The sequence below is a fragment of the Populus euphratica genome, unplaced genomic scaffold, assembly GCF_000495115.2.
Source record: "Populus euphratica unplaced genomic scaffold, PopEup_1.0 scaffold66.1, whole genome shotgun sequence".
Taxonomy (NCBI): domain Eukaryota; kingdom Viridiplantae; phylum Streptophyta; class Magnoliopsida; order Malpighiales; family Salicaceae; genus Populus; species Populus euphratica.
Window position 1 is genome coordinate 481,342 of NW_011499944.1, and position 10,610 is coordinate 491,951.

A 10,610-nucleotide genomic window follows, 5' to 3' on the forward strand; every position below is an offset into this window, starting at 1 on the left:
TTAGATTTTTTTTATATATTAAAAAAAACTAGATTTAATTGACCGGGTCGGTTTGAACTAGTTTTTTATTTGATTTAGTTAATATTTTATAAAATTAATATAAACTAAACTGAATCTAACTATGAACATCTCTGGTAAAAAAACAAGGAAGAAAAAAACAATTGAGCATCAAATTTTATAAAACAAGGACTCAAACCGTGTCCCGGCACCTCAGGCCAGATCACCAGCCTGATACCCCTGGGCTCATGCCACGTGCTTGGGCCGAGTGCCAAACAACGACAAGTACTCTTGGATGTAAGCGGTTTGATTTGACGGTTGAAGAAATGAAGAACGTGGAGGGGGCGTTTTATGTGAATTTGATGCCAGCACATGCTAAAACTGTAGTGTCTGGCAGTGCTGCTATATCCAGCATCCTATAGAGCAATAAACACGCCGCCCTATGCTTCATGTGAGAATCTGTATCTATCAATTACTTCATGAGGCTTTTATTGAGTGCGGCTAATGTTTTTTCACATCATTTATTCCAAACCATAGGCATCCGTTTCAGACTTGGTGATGGACCATCTCGATCCAATTCAAAACCTACAATAATCCGAGGATGGCAGCCGAGGGCGGAGGCATGCATGCGCTCGGGAGAGTTCTAGATGAAGTTAAGATTTATTAATTTTATATAAAAAAAATTGTAATTTTCAATTTATATATTAAAAAATTATGAAAATAATCTTTTAATATGATGCTTTCACTTAAATTAAAATTTTTAAAAAAATTTAAAAATTTAATAAAAAAATTATAATTTAACTAAGTGTAATTTTCAATTCATCCATTAATTGAGCTTAAATTTTACTAAGGATTTTAAAATATATTAAATAAAATTTGATTAAAATTTTAGAATGAACAGAGTTTGGTAGAGTTAATAAAAAAAATCAAATAAAATCAAAATCACTATTAAGAATAAAATAATTAGTTGCTATTAAAAAATAAAACAAATCAGTTTTTTATATATATATATGTTGTTGATTAGGCATAAGTGGAATAAAAAAAAAGACAGAGAGAAAAGGAAAAAAATAAAAAAAATTCAAGAAAAAAAATAAAAATATAACCTTAATAAAGTAATAAGTTAAGGAAGAATCAAATAAAAAGAAGAGGAATTGAGAGAGAAAGAATTAATTATTTTATTTTTTAATTAATATAAAATTATTATTTTATTACAATTAAAAGAGTGTTATAATATTAATTTAGATATGATATTTTATCTTGTTTGAAAGATTGTTACAGTATTAATTCATATTTAATTATAAATAAATTATATTTTATAAAATATAAAAAAGTATAACTTTAATTGTAATTTTTTTTATTTTTTTTATATACTTCAAATTTATTTTTTAATATTTTAAATAATATATTTGAATTAAAATTTTATTACACATAAATTAATAACTTATCGTAGAAAATTCATATATTTATTTAATATTCCAAAACAGGAAAATTTTTGGTTCGGTCCTTAATGGCAGCAACGTCCAAATCACATATCCGAAGCCACCCTTTTGTACAAGTGTGGAGACAGGCGAGGAGTGGCCACTGCTTGTAGTGGGGTCATCATATAAGTGACAATTCCAGGTCTTTCTGACATGTCAAGGTCCTCCGGCTTGACACCATCAGGGGTGGTCCAATGAAAATGGTGGAGCAGATGACCGATCATAGACGTGACCAGATTTATGGCAAGCTGTGCACCAGGGCACACCCTTCTTCCAGCGCCGAATGGAAGTAGCCTGAAATCATGACCCTTCATGTCGACATCCTCCTCAAAGAACCTCTCTGGCCGGAACTCTAAAGGGTTCTTCCACAAAGCTGGATCACGAGCCACAGCCCATACGTTTACGTGAACAACTGATCCCTTAGGGATGTCATAGCCGCCGATTTTAACAGTAGTATTGGCACGATGAGGTAGCATCAGTGGTGTTGGTGGGTGCAACCTCAGCGACTCCTTGACTACAGCTTGCAGGTAAGGGAGATTTGGGAAATCTGCCTCGGTCATGACACGTTCGAACCCAACCACTCGGTCTAGCTCATCTTGAACCTTCTGTTGAACCCTTGGGTTCTTGATTAGCTCAGCCATTGCCCACTCCACTGTGATTGCTGTTGTATCCATGCCAGCAGTAATCATGTCCTGCACAAATTATTAGGTGCGAGTTTAATTAGGCCATAATCAGTCATAGCTAGTCGACCGATGATTCATTTAACAGCAAAAACGAAATCACCAAATTGTTTTAAGATTTTGAGGCGAAACGTGCATTCATACCCATAGGAGACCAGTAATTGTAACCTCACTAAGGTCGTATTTTTCTTGCAATGTAAGCAGTGCATCAACGAAATGTTTCTTGGCACCTCCGCTTTTCTTGCGTGCATTGGTGTGTTCCTCCATGATAACTCTAGTTAGCCCATCTCGACGAGCGTTATGCTTTTCAACAGCCTCTTCCTCTAGTGGAAACATCCATTGAAGCCATGGAATGTGCTCTGCCATGGTCAGTGATCCACCCAGCCTAACTCCATTGGAAACAATTGCCTTGAATTCTTGGCCTTGCTCATCAATTATGCCCTCTGAATTCATGAATCGTTTCCCAAATGCTAGTCTTGTAATGTTATTGAAAGCCACATCTCCCAAGTATTTCTTCACCAACAAGCTTTTTCCATGGTTTTCTGCAAGACATGAATCTTGTTTTCAAGAGCATTTTCCTTTACGATTCTTTAGCCAATTCTGAATCAGACACAACTGAACTAAACCTAATTTAAATAATTGCGCTAAAAGTCTTGTCAAAATCAACCTAACAGGCTTCGAGTGGCATGATGGTTTCCAACAATTAAACGTGGCCATGGGCCTAGAGTAATCATGAAACATTGAACCTGTCCGCTGGTAAAAAACTTCTAATCAAAGGAGGATGACATTACTGTTTTTTTTTTAAAAAAAAAAATCTGCTTTGAGAAAGTCCTCAGAAGAGCTTTACTGGGAAATTACGGGTTTTTTATTAGGGAATTTAAATTAAAAAAATGCAGATCATCAAGAAAATGTGATGGGATATGCGATTTATAAGAATACTGATCAGGCTCAACATGGAAACCCATCCAAAACAAAATTACCCAAGTTGTGGAAGTGAAAAAAAAAAAAACAAATAACCTTTTTTATTTAATTAATTTTCTTTACTGTTTCTCTTTTCTTTTCTTTTTTCTAGAGCCCTAATCAGAAAATATAATAATACAAAAAGGTTAAAGTTTCCATATTTTTTTATTTTTAATAAAATAACAAAACATCATTCATCCTGTTTATTTAAAAAAAAAATGATTGATGATGCATTGTTCATTTATCATCTCTTTGAATCAACAAAGAGCTTAGTGATCTGAAAATCAAGATCCAATTTTATCATAAAAAAAACATGAGAAAAAGGTCTCATGAACATATATAACCCCATTTCTAACAACAAAACACATTCTAAAAAACATATAATTAAATTAAATAAAAAATCCATAAGCTCTAATTCATTTTCTCCAACATCATTGAATGTGAAAACCATATCCATTAAGTTTATGTGGCAAATATAATTTTATAGGTATCAAAATCATAATTATTAATTACCAAAATCCAATTACTTAAAAGCTTTTTTTAATCAAGATTTGCCCATTACTCTCTCTCATTCCTTTAGACTTAGAAATTAAAATATAAAACAAAAAAAGTTTGAGACCGGAATTAAGATCCTAAAAATAATAGAAAGGATTAAATTAAAAAACAAAAAAAACCAATGGACTAAAGTGTGTATATTTATGCAACTTTAGAATAGTAAAAAAAGGAAAGAAAGTCGCCAATTATAGAAAATATTAAAATTGAACCCTTTTCAATCTCTTACAATAATTTAAAAATTTTCTCGTACAAAATCGACATTTAATCAAATCCATAAATCATTTCGGATGCATGAACTCGTGAACTTTCAATGTAAAGAGAACCGAAAAAACCGAGGACAGTAAAGGTAAAAACTCACATGGGTTAAATTGAAGGAATGGTCCCTACCAATTAATTATTTTTTGAACACTCGGTGAATAATTAATTAGGTGGGACCATTGGACCCTTTCCTTTCCAGTGGTGGAGCCACAATAGAGCTTAAACCCCCTTAATCCTTGTTTTTAGAATACTTTTTATATTGAAATTTTAATATAATAATTTAACAAATGTTTTTTTATTATTTTTATATTTTTTCTTCTATAATTTAAACTATTAATTAATTAAGTAAATAATTTTTTATACTGTTTTAAGTGAGTTTCATTCTTTTTTTAATTGTTTAATTTTAGTTTTATTTTTAATAATATAATAATTTATGGGCCTCTTAAATTAATATGTTTATATATAATATTATATATATATATGAATATAATTTAAAATAAATTTTAATGAATTAATATATATTTGTTATGAATTTTATATAAAAAATAATGATGATTAATATAGTAGTGATTATAAATAAAATACTAAATAATTAAAAAAATTAAAGATATAATAAAAATATATTTATATTTATAATCCACTTATATAAAACAATAAATTAATAAAAAATTATTGTCAATAATTTCACTAATCCATATAAGATTTAGAAATAAAAAAAATTATTGTATATATTAAAAAAATAGTTTTAATAAAATTAATAATGAAGTCATTATTAAGTAATTTTAAAATATAAAAATTTTAAAAAAATTATAATATAATTTTTTATTTTGAAAATATTTTTAAATTTATTTTACTTTAAAAATATCAGTTAATGTATAAATTTAAAATTAATTTCTCTACATATAATATATAATATTAATTATTTAAAATTTATTTTATTATTTAAAATTTTCTGGACCCATCATTAAATTTTTTAATAAGATTTGATTTGTTTTTTTCAGGAATGTGACAGAGTGACAGTTCAGAAACCAATAATATATATTAAATGACCAGTTCACAACATCTGGGACCCACATTGCACACCAAAACTGGGAACAGAAGATTTGCCTTAAATTAATAAGATTCTTGAGCTATTTTTTAAAGTAATATTTATTTTAAAATATATTAAAATAATTTTTTTATTTTTAAAAATTTATTTTTTATATCAAAAATTAATTTAAAAATACCAACACAAAATTAATTTAAAATAAAAATAATACAAAACGTAGTAAAAACACCGACAGCTGCTTCCCCAAACGAGGTCATAACCTAAACTAGCGTTATCTGACAGATTTAATAATTGGCCATTGTGACTTTCTAAAAAATAATATAACTTTGACTGATGTACTTTTTTCAATTTAATATTAATTACCTAAAAATATAATAAAATTATAAAACAAAAACTACAATAATATAACTTTGACTGATCTACTTTTATCAATTTAATATTAATTACCTAAAAATATAATAAAACAAAAACTACACAAAAGCTAAAATGCTAAAACAAGAAAAAGTGTGAGAGAAATTAATACTACCATATGACATACCTGGATTGGTGCAATCCTTGAAGATGGATTCTGCCATGAAAGAAACCTCATCTTCTCTTATAGGTCTGAGTTCCTCAAGTCTCTTTACTGAGAAAAGCTCAAGAGTAGACACTCTCCTAACCTTCACATAGTGAGGACCATAGTCAGCCCAGATGAGGTCCTTGCCATCTCTACTAAACCTCGCAGACAATCTAGACCTATATCGATCGGCCAGCTGCTGGTCATTCTCTTTGAGAACTTGCCTGGCCAGTTCCGCATTACACACAACTACATTCAAAGTTGAACCAAACCAAACTGAAACAACTGGTCCGTAAGCCTGAGCCCACTCTGCAAAACATCTGAACCTAATAGGCTTGATGGCATAGAGGTTCCCAACAATCGGCCACGGCCGTGGACCGGGTGGTAGCTTGAACCTCAGCCTCTGGTACAGAATGTATGCAAGAAGGAGAACAAAGATCGAAACTAACACTAAAAGAGGCAGAGCCATATTGGAGAAAAGGATAATAAAAGAAGAAGAAGAGGAGATGAAGATAGGGCAAAGATTGGTTTGCCAAGGTTCACGTTAAATAATTGAGGAGGGATGCCTTCATATAGATGAAATGGGGGTAGGTAAGCACGTGGCAGATCATTCACCTTATATTTGAAAATATATTATTACAGAACCCCACGGCTGCTTTGGATATTTTCAGATTTTTTTTTTAATTATAAGATAATTAAGACATACATCTGGAGGCGTGTTTCGCTCAGGGCGGGTTGATTTTTATTCACGCAGAAAAACGATGGTAAAAAAATAAATAAATGAATGAAAGAAAAGATAATTGTTTTAAAGGGTATTGATTCGGTTAAAATCCGAGTAAAATAATTAATAAATTTTAAAAATGTAATTTTTTAAAAAAAAAGTAATAATATTTTTTTTTAATTAACGTAGATGAATATGCCGGATTTATCACCAGAGCCTCGTGACAAATTTATATGGGGTTAGATTTAATAACCATGCATGACGGATTTATCCTTAGGGACAAGATAACAAGTTTAGGTTGGACTCAATGTCTTGGCCGCCTCACATTTATTTCAAGAAAAAACGTGCAACAGCTTTTACACATACCGATTATTAGGATCAATGGGTCTAATTCAGATGTTTTCAATTATGCTTGTGATCTTCTGAATAGACCTTTGGCATTCAGTGGGTCAAGTTCCAAGACCTGTCATTATTATAACATAATGTGGGAAATTATGGAGTAAAAAAAATATTCAAGGTACTCTCCTAATTTAAGCTTACAAGCTGCATCATTCAGATACCATGATAACCTCGAGCTTTTTGCTAGCCACATTTCCTCGTCAGTGAAAGAGTAGTTGAACTCTATAGATTTTGCAGCCTGGGATTTGCAGCTAGCAAATTCTGCAGCTCAAATACTGCAAAATGATACTAAATTCATGAATGATGATTGATTTTCTTCAATTTCATAGCATTTAAACTTGCCTTCTCATATTTCTTAGAGGCACGCCAGATTTTTCCTGCCTTGAATAGCACATTTCCGTCAAGCTTCTTCCTTCCACTTGCTTCTAATTTTCCAGAATGGTTATTTCTGTTCAAAACTCAGAGCTGTGAAAATTGAATGCACTGTGTGTGTCAGGAAATTGAAATTTCAATACATTTATGTGGTCTGACTGATAATTCACAGATACAAACAGAAGAGTAATTTGAAAAATAACCTTCGATAAAATCAATCAGCTCAACTTCATAATGAAGCAAGGAATTTGCAGGAAGCATCGTCACCGCCACGGAGGTATTCGGTATCCACGGTCACTGCGGCATGTTCTCCTTTCTTCATAGTCATAATGGCTCTGTCTGAACCGTTGTTCACTTGTTCTATAATGGTAAAGAGCACAAATATACTTATTTGAAAAATATGCTAGCTCTGCCTTCTCACCCTTTGTCATTGTTTTCACTGCTTTGCTCAATGCAGGACATAGATAACCTAAACCCAGATCAATATAGAAGAATTATTCTCACCAGAGATGAAACCCTCAAATTTCTACGACAGTACTTGAGAACATGTTCTTGACACAATACACTTGCCATCTCCTATATGAAACTCCAAACCTTCCTCAGATTTGGAGACAAGGATTCCATTCTCAAGCTTTGCCTCATAATTCACTACAGTGTTGGAAAGGCATTACTATCTTGTAGATAATCCACTCACTACATCTCAAAAAAAGAGGCATAGACAATGATTACAAGAGAGCAGAAGTTTACCTAAAACTTAATCTCTACCTTTTGGTGTAGCCCATCCTTCACCCTCCTTTATTATCTTCATCAATATTCCTCCATCATCTGTTAAATCCCTGATGCTACTCCATGACAGGATCTCAACATCAAAAACAAGAGTTGCATTGGGAGGAATCAGTACGTAGTTGAGAACTAGCCTCCCCATAGGCCAAATTTGGCGGTATCGGAAAACTTGCTCTCTCACCATTCTTCATAGTGGCAACTCCCTCATCCTATCCACTTATAACCTCACCTGAAACCCAAATATCAAACAAAGACTTCTTATACATATAGCCAACAATACAGATATATCACCATTAATATGGAGAGTTCATTTCTTGCCTTGGCCTAATTTGAACTTGAAAGGAACCCCTTTATCACGACTTGAATGAAGATATGCCCCGCCCCAACTTCAATATGTCCACTGAAATGAACTGAAACAAGAAGTTTTAACACCAGAAAATCTCATGTAAGCCTTCTTGTTGAAACTCTAAAACCATAGTTCTTTAAGTGATCTCAGGCTACTTCGTCAAGTGACAAACATTGAAACAAACTGACCCTTTACTTGTAAAACATAAAAAAATAGACAATAATTTCTCCCCTTCTAGTACCTTCCACTTCATCTCCAGGAAATGGAGTTGTCTGCCATGAAATTCCCTTCTTGACAATCTTTTTCCTTGGGCCTTGCTTCCGATATCTTTCTCAGGCAGTCCCAAATTTTCGTTTTCGATTTCATTTTGCAAAGATGGATTCAACGACAAGTGTTCCATTTCAACATAGAGTTATGGATAGAGAGCGAGAGTATGTTCTTGCGTGTTAGAGTTGAAGATAAGCCGTTGCTGGTTTCCTTCCTTCAATTGCCTACAGTTGATATTTTACTGTTAGGACAAGGAAGTGTTTGATTGAGCCACGGAGTTGGCATTTGACACCAAATCCACTTGGTCTGGGCTAGATAGACCCATTCAAATGGTTTGTTCAAGTTTTCAGCCTGTTTAAATCAATCTGAACTGAGTCTAAAATTTAAGGCCTGTTGAAAATTTTGATAATAGGCCCATATTGGGTACAATATATTGACTTTTATTAGTTTTTAACTAGATTTTTTTTTATTTAATTTTTTTCTAACATAAAAAAATATTCAAATAGTAATAATAGAGGTAAATTCAGGTTAACTTGACTAACCAATAATTAAGAATAACCCTAAAAAAGAAAAAAGAAAAATTAAAGGTCTAATAGCTTAAATTGAAAAGATAAAATAAAATAAAGACCGAAGTTAAATCAAACTAATTTTTTAAACATTAACATTAACTATGAGACCGAGATGATCATAAAAAATATCAAAACAAATCTTGAATAAATTGTTTAGCCATTAAAAAGTTAAAAAGAAAACAACTAGTAATCAAAATAATAAGGATCAAACCTAATATAAAAACTAATGAAATAAAATAATGAGGACTTAATTAAAACATAAAATAAAATTAAAATTAAAAGAATGAGAACTAAATATTATATTTAAAAAATAAATGAAATAAAATGTTGTGCGGAAAAATTAAAAGAAAAAAATAAATTAAGAAAATGATTAAAAAGGAGCAATTAAAAAAAATGAGGACTAGATCTAGAAACAAAATGAAATCACATAAAATATTGTGGAGAAAAATTAAAAGAAAAGCAACCAAAAAAAGGATAAAAAAATAAAAATTAAGAGAATGAATAGCATATTTGATATATAAACAAAACAAAATCAAATGAAAATTGATGAAATTAAAAAAAAATCTAAAAAAAAATCCAAAACAAAAAAAAAAACCAATTAAAAGAAAGGGGATCATAATTGAATTTTTTTCTCCATTATTGTTTTATCAAAATATTACTATTTTTATTTTTTAGTTGAATAAAAATTTAAGCGATTAACTGGATGAAAATCATGTCAGTACCTATTGACTTTTTTATAATTTTTTTTATCAAAATAATGTCATTTTTACTTCCTGTACAATAAAAAAAAAATTAAATTATCCCTTATAAACCTAATCATTTGGCTTAACTTGTGACCCGAGACATAATGAGAGTCGACTTTCAGATTGGTTTTTAAAAGTATGATAAAAAATAAACACTAAATATGATATAAAAATTTAATGAAATTAAACAATGAAGAATGAAATTAACAAAACAAAAATTAATAAAAAAAATCAAAATAAAAGGAGTTGTAATCACAAGAATGAGGATCAGATTAACAAAAAAAATTATAATCAAATAATTAGAGATGAAATTAAAAAATAAAATCTATTAAAAAAATATTAAAAGCAAAATAAATAGGAATCAAAAGAATAATGTTCAAATTTAATTAAAAAACCATAAAAAATTAAATTTCAAAGAATAAAATTAAAAAACAATTAAATTAAATTCAATATAATTAAAAAATTAAGTACCACTTTAGATTTTTACAATGTCAGCATAACTTTTGAAGTAAAAGTAAAAGAAAAGAGGAAAATAAAAAAAATTATTTTTAAAATTTCGATGTGCTCTAACAGCTGACACATGCTAACGTATAATATAAAAAGTGACGCACCACTTTAGATGTTATCCTTAAAGGTAACAAACAGTTATTGAAGGGCTACTAGTAAAATATGTGTCAATTATATTATTTATTTATTTATATAAAAAAGTTAACCCTAAAGGTAATTAGACTCTATAAAAAATGTGAAGTTTCAAAAAAACCCCTCTAACATATAAAATTACTCCAAAATGTTTGTTTAACTATTTGATTTTTTAAAAGAGATACTATTGACTTTACTCTGGATTATATTATACAGAATCCATTTTAAAACATTATGTC

General features: G+C 30.1%; 1 protein-coding gene and 2 long non-coding RNA genes across 6 annotated transcripts; 1 reads left to right on the plus strand and 2 right to left on the minus strand.

Moving 5' to 3' along the window:
* Nucleotides 1-1,474: 1,474 nt before the first annotated feature.
* LOC105137345 (cytochrome P450 98A2-like) lies at nt 1,475-6,208 on the minus strand. The gene is made up of 3 exons (XM_011043068.1): nt 5,515-6,208; nt 2,300-2,697; nt 1,475-2,167 (listed from the first exon to the last, which is right to left on the minus strand). Exons 1-3 carry the CDS (start codon nt 5,999-6,001, stop codon nt 1,523-1,525), a joined length of 1,530 nt encoding a protein of 509 aa, XP_011041370.1. The 5' UTR covers nt 6,002-6,208; the 3' UTR covers nt 1,475-1,522.
* Nucleotides 4,954-5,535, plus strand: LOC105137344 (uncharacterized). The gene is made up of 3 exons (XR_844551.1): nt 4,954-4,980; nt 5,259-5,263; nt 5,453-5,535. It is a non-coding gene; the product is annotated as an uncharacterized LOC105137344 (long non-coding RNA).
* A 495-nt stretch (nt 6,209-6,703) lies between the features above and the next one.
* Nucleotides 6,704-8,721, minus strand: LOC105137350 (uncharacterized). Of its 4 annotated transcripts, none has more exons than XR_844557.1 (5): nt 8,395-8,721; nt 7,772-8,217; nt 7,228-7,672; nt 6,995-7,100; nt 6,704-6,890 (listed from the first exon to the last, which is right to left on the minus strand). It is a non-coding gene; the product is annotated as an uncharacterized LOC105137350 (long non-coding RNA). The 4 variants fall into 4 exon arrangements; XR_844556.1 differs by having other exon boundaries at nt 6,704-6,913; nt 7,228-7,493; nt 7,595-8,217; nt 8,395-8,715; XR_844555.1 differs by having other exon boundaries at nt 6,704-6,927; nt 7,228-7,493; nt 7,595-8,217; nt 8,395-8,715.
* Between the last annotated feature and the right edge of the window lie 1,889 nt (nt 8,722-10,610).

Excerpts from the sequence above, each read along its gene's own strand:
- LOC105137345 (XM_011043068.1), bottom strand. The coding sequence starts at position 6,001 with ATGGCTCTGCCTCTTTTAGTGTTAGTTTCGATCTTTGTTCTCCTTCTT. Across the intron at positions 2,698-5,514 it reads CAAGGATTGCACCAATCCAG|AAAACCATGGAAAAAGCTTG; the intron begins GTATGTCATATG and ends CATGTCTTGCAG. Across the intron at positions 2,168-2,299 it reads CAATTACTGGTCTCCTATGG|GACATGATTACTGCTGGCAT; the intron begins GTATGAATGCAC and ends TAATTTGTGCAG.